Below are 13,627 nucleotides of genomic sequence, written 5' to 3'. Positions count from 1 at the left end.
GGCCCCCTCCCAGGAGTCGTGGCAGCCGACACGTCACCTGGAGTGTCCAGAAAACCACTACCTTAGAGCCCCCACTGCTTTTCCTGGGGCCTCCAGGTATAGATCAGAAACTCAGTGTCCCAGAAAGATTTTCCTTTTACTTTAACTCCTGTTGTTGTTTGTTTTCAGGCACGTGGACTCCCTTTAATCCAGTGACTGTCAGGTCGATCATATGTAAGTATCGGCAGACAGACCAGCCTGGGCTGCTTTGTATCCGACCCGCTTGGGTACCCGCTTGTGTTTCCTTTGTCTGTGGGTCCATATCACTTTGCTCCCTTCTGGAATTCCACTTAGATGAGCGTGGGCCCTTTCGTCCCTTTCCCGCCGTCTCTGTACCTTTTCACGTCTCTCTGTGTATGTTTGCTCTATTCTTTATTCTGTTTATTTTTAATGTACTGTGTAACCTGTCCTTTCAGTTTCTAATTCTAACGATGACATCTATTTAAAATTTCTAAATTATTGGTTACTTTCACATCTTATCTGGGTGTTTTTGATACACATTGCTTATTTTTGTGATTCCATCCTTTATTCAAATATTTCATGTGATAGTCTTCGGTTTTAAGAACATGTCTTTGAAAAGCGCTAGGCATTTGTGACGTGGAGCCCCTTGACAGTGCGTTGGAGTCCTTGGGAGGGTGGTCTACGGCCAGTTATTTTTCCTGCTCAAGCCCACACAGAGTGACCAACTTCCTTGATGTTTCTGTAATTTTTGTTTGTTTTGTGGGTTCATGTGTAGCCTTAATGTGAGGGTCTGCATCATTTCTTTGGGTCCAGGGTCTCCCCAGCTGTATAGGTAGCCGGGTTTTTGTTTGTTTCTTTTAAGAGACAGGGTGTCCCTGTGTTGCCCAGGCCTGGTCTGGAATTCCTGGGCTCACGCAATCCTCCTGCCTCAGCCTAAAGAGTGGGGATTGCAGGCGTGCACCCCCATGCCCAGACGGTAGCTGGGGTGTGAGCTGCAGCTCCAGGCGCAGGCAGGTGTTCAGGAGAGTCGTGCTGTGTCTCCCTCCCCCATAGCCGGGTGTGAGCTGCAGCTCCAGGTGCAGGCAGGTGTTCGGGAGAGTCGTGCTGTGTCTCCATCCCCCGTAGCTGGGTGTGAGCTGCAGCTCCAGGTGCAGGCAGGTGTTCAGGAGAGTCGTGTTTCCATCCCCACCCCACTTGATTTCTGGAAGGTTCCCTTTGCTGGGAGGTGTGGCCCCCTTCAGGCGTCTTTAATATGGAATCCCAGGTTCAGTTCTGCCTCACAGGGATCACAGCATTGTGTCTCGAGGTTTCCCAGAGCAGCCTGGGGCTCATTCCCTCACCTCCCGTCCATGCACGTGTTTTAGTCTTGTGAGGATTCCCTGAATTCCTTGCAGAGCCCGTGTGTGGTGAGGTGTCTGCGTCCTAGTGCGGGTGTAGCTGGGGGCTTTTCCAGATGATTGCGCCCTGCTGGTCCTGCATATGTCACCACGTCACACTGATGGAGGGAGAGAAAACTTGGAAGTGTAGTAGTGGCAGGGCTCAGCCTATAGTGCTAGAAAAGGTGTTGATACATGGGGAGCTACCTCCCCACCGGAGAGGAATGGCCTGGGAGCCACTCCTCTGCGGAGCCCTTACCCTGGGGTGCAGCTCACCCAGCGTCCTTCCCTGCTGTTGTGTGGTGCGCAGTGGGTCCTGCACGCACCAGCATTGTGCACACACACTGCACACAGCGTGGAATGGTCATGTGAAAAACAGCCCCTGGTCCACACACTGCACGCGTCATGGAATGGTGCACGTCATGGAATGGTGCACGTCGTGGAACGGTGCACATCGTGGAACGGTCGTGTAAAAAACAGCCCCTGGTCCACACACTGCACGCGTCATGGAATGGTGCACGTCATGGAACAGTGCACATCGTGGAACGGTCGTGTGAAAAACAGCCCCTGGTCCACACACTGCACGCGTCATGAAATGGTGCACGTCATGGAACAGTGCACATCGTGGAACGGTGCACATCGTGGAATGGTCATGTGAAAAACAGCTCCTGGTTGCACGCAGGGTTGTGGACTGTTGGGAAGAAACATCGATGCTGTTTCTCACATGATTTTTCATCCTGTGGATTTTCATTTAATTGTAACATTTCTGATCAAACCAGGAGTAGTCTTATTGCAGTCCTATATTAACCTCTGTTCTTGAAAAGAGACCACGTGGTTTATCGTTTTCTCTGCAGCAGTAATTCACACTGAATTTTTCTCTGTTTTTTAGCCATACTGCAACTACACATAAAGGTAGTTATAGATTCTTTTGTATTTGGACCTGGAGTTAGACTGAAAGCAAGTAGGACATAGGCGAGGGTCTGTTTCTAATTAAAGCAGGTTTTCCTGACAGGGCTGTTCCTAGCCTCCACCAGTGCTGTGGGCCCTGGAGAGTCAGAGGGTCAGCTCTGGGAATTAGATTTGTGTTCTAGGCCGAGACCCAGGAGCCAGGGGAGCTGGGGCCACTTACCTTCCCCGTGCCTCGGAAGCTGAGTGTGAAGCTCTGCTCTTCTTTCTGTTGTGGCTGCGGCTGGATTTCCTCACACATCCCATTGCACGGCCTGCCTCACAGCTGCAAGTGCACCTTCTCATGGGACTTAGGGGGCCAAGGCTGGGGGACAATCCCCCACACCCCCACCCAGGGCAAAGGTGACAAGACTTTGAGGGATTTCACCCCATTCACAGACAGGCATGCACTGCCCAGCCCCTGGTTAGTGGTCAGCAGTGGGGCCCCGCCAGGCTCTGAGGGCTGAGGTCTGGTGGGAAGCCTCAAGTGAGTTTGCTGCGACTGATCTTTTGCTGCTTGACTCTTTGTTCCTCTCTGTCTCAGCCATGTTTGACCGTGAGAACAAGGCCGGCGTGAACTTCAGCGAGTTCATGGGTGTGTGGAAGTACATCACGGATTGGCAGAACGTCTTCCGCACGTACGACCGGGACAACTCTGGGATGATTGATAAGAACGAGCTGAAGCAGGCCCTCTCAGGTTTTGGTAACTCACTCACTCTGGCTTGTGTAGCGTGTTTCATTTTGGAACCTTGGAGCCGCTGAGGTTTTTTAAACCTTGTTGAACGTAACTGATTGTCTAACCAGGCTATGTACAGTTTTTGTTGACATCGTGCAGGTTCATACTTGATATTACCCGTGTCGGAAGGTGATCCTTGACATGGATGCGTTTATGCAGTTTTTTATCCAAAATGAGATAAGGGCTATGCAAGCCGTTCGTCTTTTGTGAAGTGGAAAGATGTTGCGAGCAAAACTGAGAATGTGGCTTTTGAAATCATTTAAAAGTGGATCTGTGAAAATACCGTGGGGCAGGGCAACTTATATTTCATGATAGATCAAAGCGTGTTGAAAAGGCGACAGTCACCTGAGAAACAGCTGTCAGTCACCAGGTCCAAACCGTGCGCCTCAGAAGGGGCATTAGGCAGAACACGCGCCCATTCTCAGGTGTGCTTGGCGTGTGTGTGCTCGGCGTGTGTGCGCACACGTGTGCCGTGCACCTCAGAACAGCATCAGAGGCGGAGCACGTGCTCATTCTCAAGTGTGTTCCGCATGTGCGTACTCTGTGCATGTGTGTGCTCGACACGTGTGCACACACACGTGTGACGGTGTGCCTTGGGTCTAGGAGTGTTCACAGTACCTGTCCAGAGCGTGTCCATAGGGCCTGTCCACGGGGCTTCCCGTGCTGGTCTCAGGTCTGAGAGGAAGCGGGTTTTATTTACAGAGGAACAGCGGGCATGTTTGGGGCCAGCCTGAGGCTCTTGGTGGCTGCACCGAGATTCTAATCTAGGCGGATCTCATCTGGCCCGTTATGAAGCCGCTTCCGTGATTTACTTAAAAGGCTCCTTAGAAACAGTGAGGAAAATTCGATTCTACCTGAGTACCTCCGAGACACCTGGAGTCTCACTTATCTAAGCACGTCGCCTCTCCTCGTGTTTCCTTCCAGCATGCACTTTATGGCTGCCTTTCTTTCTCTTTTCTTTATCACCTTACAAGCTTGTCCACAGAGCCGGCTGTGGACACTGGGTCTCCTCAAGAAGCAGTTCTGAGCTGACCAGCTGCGAGCCAGGATTTGGGCTGGATGGCTCTGAACTGGCACTTGGAATGCAGCTGACCTTGCTGTGCCCTTGGGTGGGGAAACTGGAGGGAACCCTGGCCGGCTCCTCTTCCCTGGGGCAGGTACGGAAGGGCTGGGAGGGAAGGATGCCACCCTCCACAGAGAGCGGTCCTGGGGGCCAGGGAGGCCAGTGCTGCCGAGTGCGGCCAGGGCCACATGGACTTCAGGACCAGCCTGAAGTTATTTTTAGACAAGCGACCTCTGGTGTCATGGACATCTTCTTTTCCTAACCTTGTCAGGCCCTGGAGCTCCTTTGCCTGTGGCGGTGACCATCGGTCCTCAGAATGCGCAGCGAAAGTTGCTGCGGACAGCGCTCCCTGGTCTCTGAGGCCCTCTTCGTCCTGGTCTGGCCAAAGACTTCCCAGAAAACTGTGCTTAGCTATGGCGGGAGGCACGGCCGGTCACGCAGCCTTCCTCGTGCCCCGGAGTGGGCAGGCCTGCTTGTGTTATGCAGCAGCAGAACCCTTCCCGACCTCCAGGCTTTTCCTGGCGTGCAGTAGGTCCCATTGCAGCGTTTTCTCTGGTTACCCTAACGAGTTTCCTCCTGCGTTTGGTTGTTACTCTCCAGGGCCACCTCCCATGTCTTCCATGGAAAGGGGCATTGTCATCCTTTTTGTATTTTGATTACTTTGAGAGATTTCCCATAGTAACTGTTAGGAAGTCGGCCTCAGAAGCAAAAATTCTTCTTTTGTCTTGGCCCCTATGAACAAGTGTTCTGCTCTCAGATGAAGCAGGGAGGCTGCACTTGGGCTCAGTGGCCGGCACGAGGGAATCACCAGGGTGGTGGAGCCTGCGAGATTTCTTCCCAGATGTCTCTGATGGGGCCACGTGGTGGATTTCATAATCCACCCATTCTTTTTTTTAAGCCTTTATTGTTAACATCAACTGTGTGCCACACTCAGAGACCTGAAGTGAAAAGGTGAAGAAGGCGTCCTCACATTCCAGCACTCATCACCCAGCACCGGGCCAGCTGACTCAGCACGTGCGGTTTAGGTTGCCGTAAACAGCCAGTGAGATTCTCCCCTCCGGTGGGCAGTGCGTGTCTGACAAAGGCTGTCGGGCGGAGAACAGTTCCTCCGCCGTGGTCCTCTGCCACTGTACCAGGCCCCCAAGAGCTAGGGGAGCCCCAGGGAGCCTCAGCCTGTTGAGGAGGGCAGCTTGTTTGTCCTCGGAGGTGAAGAGATGATTTCTGAGGAGGTCACGGCTTTGCTTGGCGCATTCACAGCATTTCAGAGAGTCCGAAAGAGGAGAAAGACCTTGGCAAGGAAGGGGTGTGTCGGGGGTGGGCCCGAGGACGCTGGTGGCCTCACGTGGACTGACTTTCATGAACAGAAACTCAAACAGTTGCTGTTGGGTTTTGCCTTCTCGGATAAACATTCTTTTTGTAGTTCGTTTGTTCATCCCTCATTTTACTGTCTGACTTTGCCTTTGTTTTCCCTTCACTATTACTGATGACCAAGGAAACTGGAAGTCAATTCCAGAGGCAGTGGGGTTGCTCCTGTTGTCTGTGCAGACTGGAGTTCCTGTGCCTCTGTCAGCATCTCCTCTGTCCTTCCTCAGCCTTGGCAGGAGACCAGTAATGACCTCTGTCCCCCATGTACACCAGTGATGGCCGCCGTCCCCATGTACACCAGTGATGGCCGCCGTCCCCCTGTACACCAGTGATGGCCGCCATCGCCCTGTACACCAGTGATGGCCGCCGTCCCCCGTGTACACCAGTGATGGCCGCCGTCCCCCGTGTACACCAGTGATGGCCGCCGTCCTCGTGTACACCAGTGATGGCCGCCGTCCTCGTGTACACCAGTGATGGCCGCCGTCCTCGTGTACACCAGTGATGGCCGCCGTCCCCTGTGCACTCTCAGACAGGCAATGTCCCTGTGGCCGTGTCCCAGGCTCTGTTCTCAGCAGGCTGGGCTCAGCCCCGGTGCAGGGAGTGAGGAGGTGGGAGTAGTAGGGACCAGAAAAAGTGGCAGCCGTTCACAACTCTGTCATCTCTTTCTGAATGTAATGGGAGGTCCTGTCTTCTCAGCTTGCAGGGAAGGAGGGTCTGAGGCAACTCTGCTGTTGCACATTCAGGGACCCCTGAACTTAAATGACAGAATGCCCTGACTACTCTGGAAGGCACTGTGTTCATGTTTGTGTGCTTGACTCTTGATCCGTAAAATGGCTGTTTGTGTAGGTGATTAACTGTGAGATTCAGACAGTAGGTGCACACGTCCCTGCAGAGATTCCAGCAGGACTGAAAACCAGTAGAAATATGTCAGCATCTGGATCTTGCCTCCTGAGTCAGTAAGGATATGCCACAGTCACGAAGGCAGCGGGATTTCAAGGGAGGGAAGGGAAGGCGGCAGGCGGGGTGTGCCCTCCGGGGTCCCCGAACACACCTGCTGCATCCACACGTCTTCAGAGCCCTCTCCCTGTGGGAGGCCTTTTTCAGGACAGCCTTGGTGAACTGGAAACAGAATCCTAGCCCTTGGTGGCCCTGCAGTGACTTGGACCTTTGCGAGGTCGCCCTGCCACTGTGTGCCCTCAGTCCCTCATGGTAGGTGGGGGTACATCCCCCAGCCACTCCCATTTCCTGACATTGACACTTTGTATAACTGGAAGCCTTCTGTGAAATTTTAGTTTTCAAAGCATTATCTGGTGATGGACAACCCAGGGCAGCGAATCATTCAGAATTTTCTTATCTAGGCTAATAAACATAATAAAATCAATAAGGACTTTGAAAGTAACTCCACTGGGTTCACGAAACTGAGCGTGGCCGCCCTGTGGGGTGATGTTTGGTGAGTGCTTCCTGGAGGTGAGTAGTCCTAATTCACAGGAGTGACTAATGGCAGCGTCCCACTCACTCCTCCTTCCGGGGTCATGGTCTCAAGGAGTCACTCCATGCACTGGAGATGTCAGCTCATTACAGAACGATGTATTCGGGAAGTGTCTCAGTTCTGAGTGCCTTTGAGGGAATTTGCACTTCCGTTCCCACACAGCCTTGCATCGTATGTGTTAGAGGCTGTGGGCCTTGGCGGGAGGGGTGGGCGTTGGCACGTACCTCCTGACTCTCCCAGCCCTCTCTGACTCCGACTTTCCCCCTTCAAGGCTACCGGCTCTCTGACCAGTTCCACGACATCCTCATTCGAAAGTTCGACAGGCAGGGACGGGGGCAGATCGCCTTCGATGACTTCATCCAGGGCTGCATCGTCCTGCAGGTGACGGAGTGGCTTCACGTGGGTTTGTTGTGGTGGTGGGAGGGGTTTGCTTGCCAGCTTGATGCACCTGACCTTCAATCTAAGGAGTCGGGCGTATGTAGAGTTAGTTTTTGGAGCTTATAAAAGTGAGTGTCATCTTTGGAGAAGTAGCTGGTTGGTGGAAGTGTGGACAAACATGTTTTCCTCCCCTTGGAAGTGGCACAGAGCAGCCCATCTGCAAGACACGGTTTTTCAGTATCCGGTGGATTATTCACACGTATGTTCTGGTGTTGTGGGTTTTTTGTTGTTGTTGTTGAGACGGAGTCTCGCTCTGTCACCCAGGCTGGAGTGCAGGGGCACGATCCTGGCTCACTCCAACCTCTGCCTCCCAGGTTCAAGCGATTCTCCTGCCTCATCCTCCCCAGTAGCTGGGATTACAGGTGACACCCAGCTAATTTTTGTATTTTTAGTAAAGACGGAATTTTGGCATGTTGGCCAGGCAGATCTCAAACTCCTGACCTCAAGTAATCTGCCCGCCTTAGCCTCCCAAAGTGCTGGGATTACAGACATGAGCCACCATGCCTGGCCAACTATGGTGTATTTTTACAAAAACTTCTATTCTGAGAAAATGGGCATGTTTTCTGTTGTGTCATCACTGTGTCTTGCCGTCTGTGTGTGAGGTCAGCTGTGGAGCCCGTGGGCACTCAGGCTGCCCTCGGTGGGGTCTCTCAGCTCTTCCTGTGCAAGCCAGTGTCTGCAGGAGCTCGTGATGCACCCTGGCCTGCAAGGCAAGCTCTTTGGTGGTGTCTGTCCTGCTGGGCTCTCTGAGACCCGCGGGCGATGGAGAGCAGGGCTCGGGACCCGCCTGGGAGCTCCACACAGACCCCGGCTGCTGTTTGCAGGTGGTGATCCAGGTCTCTACCCAGATTCCTCGAGGTCCTGTCTTGTTGGCCTTGGAATTCAGTGAGAGAGAGGAACAGCAAGGGGTTTTTAGAAATAATGTGGAAATTTGGAAAACGTTCCCAAATTGTTTATTCTGTATAATAATTAAGATGCTAGATCTGTAAAAGTGAGTTTCCTCCCATTTGGCATGGGTGCATCAGTCCCTGTTCTTCAGGGATTTGTTGGAGAACCAGGTCTGTGAACATGGAAGCTTCAAAACTCTATGGCTGGGGAACCTTTCCTGCCCCTGCCTCTCGGGGTTCCTGCCAGGTTGGATGACATTTTTACAATGTTCTCTGAACACTTTCAAAAAGGCGTAGGCTGGGCCTGGTGTCGCATGCCTGTAGTCCCAGCTTCTCAGGAGGCTGAGGCAGGAGAATCACTTGAGCCCAGGAGGTGGAGGTTGCAGTGAGCCGAGATCACACCACTGCACTCCAGCCTGGGTGACAGAGCCAGACCCTGTCTCAAAAAAAAAAAACAACAAAAAAGCGAAAAAGATGCAGTGTAAAATCTCGTTTTGTACTGCGTCTGAATTGCCATAGGATTCAGATCTTCCTTTGAGATTGTGTTCTGTAAGTTAACGTTGATCTTGTGTGAGCTTTCGGTAGCTGGAGTAACACAGCAAGCGTAGCTCCTCCTGGGAGATGCTGCCTCCTCAAGGCCCTGCTCCAGACCATGTGGGGAGGGCCTGACAGCCAATTCCCAGGCTGTCCCCACCCTTGGAGAGTGACCCTGAGCACTAGGCAGATGGGGAATGGGAAAGAAAAGAAAGCTGCAGGCCACAAGTTAAAATTCCCTCACAAACGTTTTTATATATCTGCTTTTTCCGAAGGGATAAAGGCTTTTTGAAAATTATTTTCTAACAAATAACATGAACACTTTTAGAAACCCTAGAAAAACACAAAGTATCCAAAATAGAAAGAAAGAAAAATTACCATTACTCTCTAAGCCAGCATTATCCATTGCGGTGCTTCGGAGTTTGGTGAGGCCGTAGCCTCTACCAAGTCAAGGAGCCTGGTGGTGGCTGTGGCGTTCCTCCAGGGTTGTTTTTTTTTTTCTTTGAGATGGAGTCTCGCTCTGTCACCCCAGCTGGAATGTGGTGGTGTAAACAGCTCACTGCAGCCTCGACCCCGAGGCTCAAGCGATCCTTCTGCTTTGGCCTCCTGAGTAGCTGGGATCCCAGGCGAGAGTCACCACACCCTGTCCACGTTCCTGCAGGTCTTGATATGCGAGGACTGCTGTGTCTTCCCTTGTCACATTTTCTTCTTCTTCTTTTTTGAGAGAGACCCTTGCTCTATCACCCAGGCCGGAGTGTGGTGGTGCAAACACGGCTCACTGCAGCCTCCACCCTCAGGCTCAAGCGATCCTCACGCCTTGGACTCCCAAAGTGCTGGGATCACAGGCGAGAGTCACCAGGCTGGCCTGAATCTTCAGGGTATTTTATGGTTGCCCCAAGTCCATCATCTAGAAGTGTCACTTAACCATCCCTGTTACGAGAGTGTAGGTGGTCACCCTGTCTCTGCCACTGACCTGGCCTGGACCCTCGGCTGTTGGAGGGAGGGGTGGGCTGGGCTGGAGGAACCTGAAGCCCCCGTGATGTCACAAGCCCATCTGGCTGGGCATCCCCCTGCTGTGTCCTGAGCTCCACATGGCCCAGGTGGTCCCCGCAGCAGAGGCGAGCCACCGGAGCGTGGAGGGCTTCCACGGGACGGTCTGCAGGGGGAGAAGGAAGGGCCCAGGCCCCCAGGAGACCAGGGCCTGGGGTCAGGGGCTCAGTCAGGGCTGGACGTAGCGGAGCCAGCCCTGCAGCCCTGTGTTCTTCGCACTCCCACTGTCCGTGTGAACAGCTCCAGCCCCACCTGTGCCTCCCTGTGCTGGGATCCATCAGGAGGTGACGTGTGCTTCTGAAATTGGGTCCCTGCGTGCCTTTGTCCCAGTGCACCTTGCTCCTTCCGTTTACTATCGAGATTTAAACGCCTGTTTTCTCCCCAGAGGTTGACGGATATATTCAGACGTTATGACACGGATCAGGACGGCTGGATTCAGGTGTCGTACGAACAGTACCTGTCCATGGTCTTCAGTATCGTATGACCCTGGCCTCTCGTGGAGAGCAGCACGACATGGAAAGAGCCAAAATGCCAAAGTTCCTGTCTGTGAGGGAATGGAGCACAGGTGCAGTTAGATGCTGCTCTTCCTTTAGATTTTGCCACGTGGGGACCCAGCTGTACATATGTGGATAAGCTGATTAATGGTTTTGCAACTGTAACAGTAGCTGTATCGTTCTAATGCAGACATTGGATTTGGTGACTGTCTCATTGTGCCATGAGGTAAATGTAATGTTTCAGGCATTCTGCTTGCAAAAAAATCTATCATGTGCGTTTCTAGATGTCTCTGATTCTATAGTGGAAATGCTTTTATTAGCCAATAGGAATTTTAAAATAATGTGGAACTTACACAAAAGGCTTTTCATGTGCCTTACTTTTTTAAAAAGTTTATTGTATTCATTGGAATATGTGACGTAAGCAATAAAGGGAATGTTAGACGTGTGGTCTGCCTTCAGCTTTTCAAATCAAATAGGTCCAGGAACCAGGCCCCATGCCCTGGTCCTCAGACAGTCACTGTGTCAGATGCACTGGCTCGCCTGGGACCTCCCAGGGTCCTGGGCACCTTCTGGAACATTGTCCAGCCCAGTGTGCACAGCTCTGCTTGTGAAAATCCAGAGGGGCTGTCTCACCCTCTTCAGGAGGTTAAATTTCATAAAACTGCTCCGTTTGGATGAAGGAATCCAATTTGGTATAGCAGGTTGTGCATTTCCATCATTAATGATTTAGCCACGCTGTGCCCTGCCGTCTCTGCACGTGGCCTGCAGCATGTGGCCACCCAGCGCATTCTGCTCGCCTCGGTTGCCCGGTCCGCCTCCCTGCCTCGCTGTGCAGTGCCGGGCTCTCCTGGGTCGACACTCCCGAGCCCCAGCCTCATTCTCCGGAGCTTCCCTTCCACGGTGATGCGTCTGGTTTTGGGGCTGCAGCCTCTGGTCTCAGAACGCCTGCTCCTTCCACACAGTCGTGCACAACTTTTCTCTGTTCGTTTTGGTCTCTTGGGATCTTCGACCTGTTCAAACCCCTGCTCGGTGTGTTGAGGGGTGAGGGTTTCCTGGAAAAAGCCCCCAGTCTCTTAAGCTGGGCAGGTGTGCTGTGGGGGGTGGGGGCTGGGGCTGCATCTGTGCTCCAGATGACCCCCCCCACTGCCCACCTGCACTTGGCCCGGGGCCCTCTGGATACTTATCCCTCTGGAGCAGGCACTCCAGGCTCCCTGGGGCTGGGAGGGGGAGGGATGTGGGCTTGGGGGTCTGGCTGCTCCCTCTGGCTACACCGCCGATCTGTGCTGGCCCCTTCTCAGGTGCCCAGGCCCCGTGTGGCCCCTGGGTTGGCGTGGGGCCTGCACTGTGCTGTCCTCATCTGCTCCTAGTTGGGTACTCCGCTGGTCGCACCACCTGCCAGGCTGCGGGGGGTCCTTGCCCACAGCCGTCTGTGCGGCCTGTGGCCATGTGGGTCTGTCCTGCGGTCCTGGCTGGTGTGTGTGTCCCCTGGCAGCACCTGCAGCCTCGCTCACCACATCCTCTTGCAACCCCCACCCCTCGCGCTGGCACGTGGCCTCCCCTAGAACCTGCTGAAGCCAGAGCTTGTGTGGAAGAAGTGGGTGGGGTATTCATATTTCAGATTTGGGTTCTGGTGGGTGAAATTGGGGGTCTGTTGGCCTGTGCTAGCCACAGGTGGGGCCTGGCACCGTGGGTTTCCCATCTGTGGTGCCCGTGGTTAGTGGATTAGAACATCACTGGACATGAGGCCTGGGTGTGGCAGGGTCAGACCCAAGGTGTGTGGGGCTGGGACTGACCTCCTGACCTCAGTCATGGGGATCCCAGGGCAGTCTGTGAGGATCCCCAAGCCATCCACGCTGGGTGCCTCCCTAGACCCTGACACCCCCATGATTCTGCAGCAGATGACCCCAAGCTTTACTCCGTGAGGTCAACTTCCTTGTCCAGGCCCCAAGCTCCCAATTCCATGAGGCCTTCCTCACCCAGGCCTCCACGGCCAGGCACCCAGCGACTTCTCCCTCGCCTCATGGGCACCTGGACTCAGTGTCCAGTAGCTGCACCCACCCCACCCTGGGAGCTGCCCTCACTCCTCCTTCAGCCTTAGGCCTGTGAGGTCTCCGTGCTTGGGTTGAGGGCAGCTGCTGTGGCCACCCTGCAGCCCCCCAGCCACATCTCCAGGCCCTTGCCCGTGCTGTCTCCTGTGCAGTGGGCAACCCTCACCCCACACCTGCAGCTTCTCTGGCCTCTGGATTCCTACCTGGGTCAGGGAAGCCTGCTACTCTGGAGGAGCTGTCAGCCCTGGTGAGATACCTGCCCCCAGACGCATGATCAAGGTTTGTCCTCCATGGATGATACGGGCCAACAGGTGATGCCAAGGCCGATGTGCTCATCCTGTGTATCAGCTGCCGGGGAAGGAATGGTGTGTGTGTGCGGTTAGCTCCATACTCCTAGAAAGCAGGCGAAGGCCAGGTGAGACAGACTTTCACAGAGAAAACATCAGATTATGGATGAAGTTTCCTTCCTTTTCACAGCAATGAGATGTTCCTCTGATGGAGATAAAGTATGTGTTTCTCAGCACCTCACTTGTGTGTGGGACAGATGCACAGGTCTGTGGTATGCTCAGGTGTGTGGCAGATTCACAGGTGTGAGGTACACTCAGGTACTCTGCACATGGCTGCCATGGGGGCTCCTGTTCACAGGCAGACTCGGGGAGGCTGCCTTGGAGAGGGGCCACCGTGAAGACTCACGAGAACAAAAGCTGCTGAAAATTCCAGAGCAGAAGTTCTTTAGCAGAAGGTGAGGAGGGCGGTGGGGCCACTGCACCACACGCTCGGAGGACCAGCAGGGGTAGCGCACTGGACAAACGCGTGTCAGACCGGCCTGCTGGCAAAGGAACCCCTGGATGCAGAGAGCCTGTCGGGCTGGTGGGCTGTGGCTGTTGGGAGGGACATGTCCCAGGGAGCTCCCAGCCACCAGGAGTCAAGGGGAGGCAGTGGGGAGCCTCTTGCAGCTGGAGGTGTGGAGGGGGGACTCCCCTGCTCTCCTGGTGGGAGTCACTGATACAAAACTGGGAGTCCCTGGAGGGCAGTGAGCTCACGAGTTGTGGAGGATTCTCTGTGGAGGGGGTGCCAACCCACAGGGAAGCAGGGCTGCCGTGCACCCTGCCCAGCCACACTGCCAGCACAGACCCCATCCTGAGGCGCCTACAGGGAGGCCGCCCATGCCTTCCTGGGTGAGGGAAGCCCCTGAGCCAAAC

The 13,627-nt window shown here is 54.1% G+C and overlaps 1 protein-coding gene across 3 annotated transcripts in view; it reads left to right on the top strand.

Annotated features, from left to right (window-relative positions):
• Positions 1 to 10,823, top strand: part of PDCD6 (programmed cell death 6) — a 36,768-nt gene extending 25,945 nt beyond the window's left edge. The window contains exons 3-6 of one of the 3 annotated variants that reach the window (XM_055246151.2): positions 169 to 213; positions 2,866 to 3,018; positions 7,246 to 7,355; positions 10,269 to 10,823. In XM_055246151.2, the coding sequence (XP_055102126.2) occupies positions 169 to 213; positions 2,866 to 3,018; positions 7,246 to 7,355; positions 10,269 to 10,367 (407 nt within the window). In that variant the 3' untranslated portion in view covers positions 10,368 to 10,823. Of the gene's footprint in view, positions 1 to 168; positions 214 to 2,865; positions 3,025 to 7,245; positions 7,356 to 10,268 lie in introns of all 3 variants that reach the window. The other 2 variants (XM_055246155.2, XM_055246154.2) reach the window with 2 other exon arrangements.
• The last annotated feature ends 2,804 nt before the right edge of the window (positions 10,824 to 13,627 follow it).

The sequence above is a fragment of the Symphalangus syndactylus genome, chromosome 16, assembly GCF_028878055.3.
Source record: "Symphalangus syndactylus isolate Jambi chromosome 16, NHGRI_mSymSyn1-v2.1_pri, whole genome shotgun sequence".
Lineage (NCBI taxonomy): Eukaryota > Metazoa > Chordata > Mammalia > Primates > Hylobatidae > Symphalangus > Symphalangus syndactylus.
This window is presented reverse-complemented; position numbering and strand designations above follow the sequence as displayed.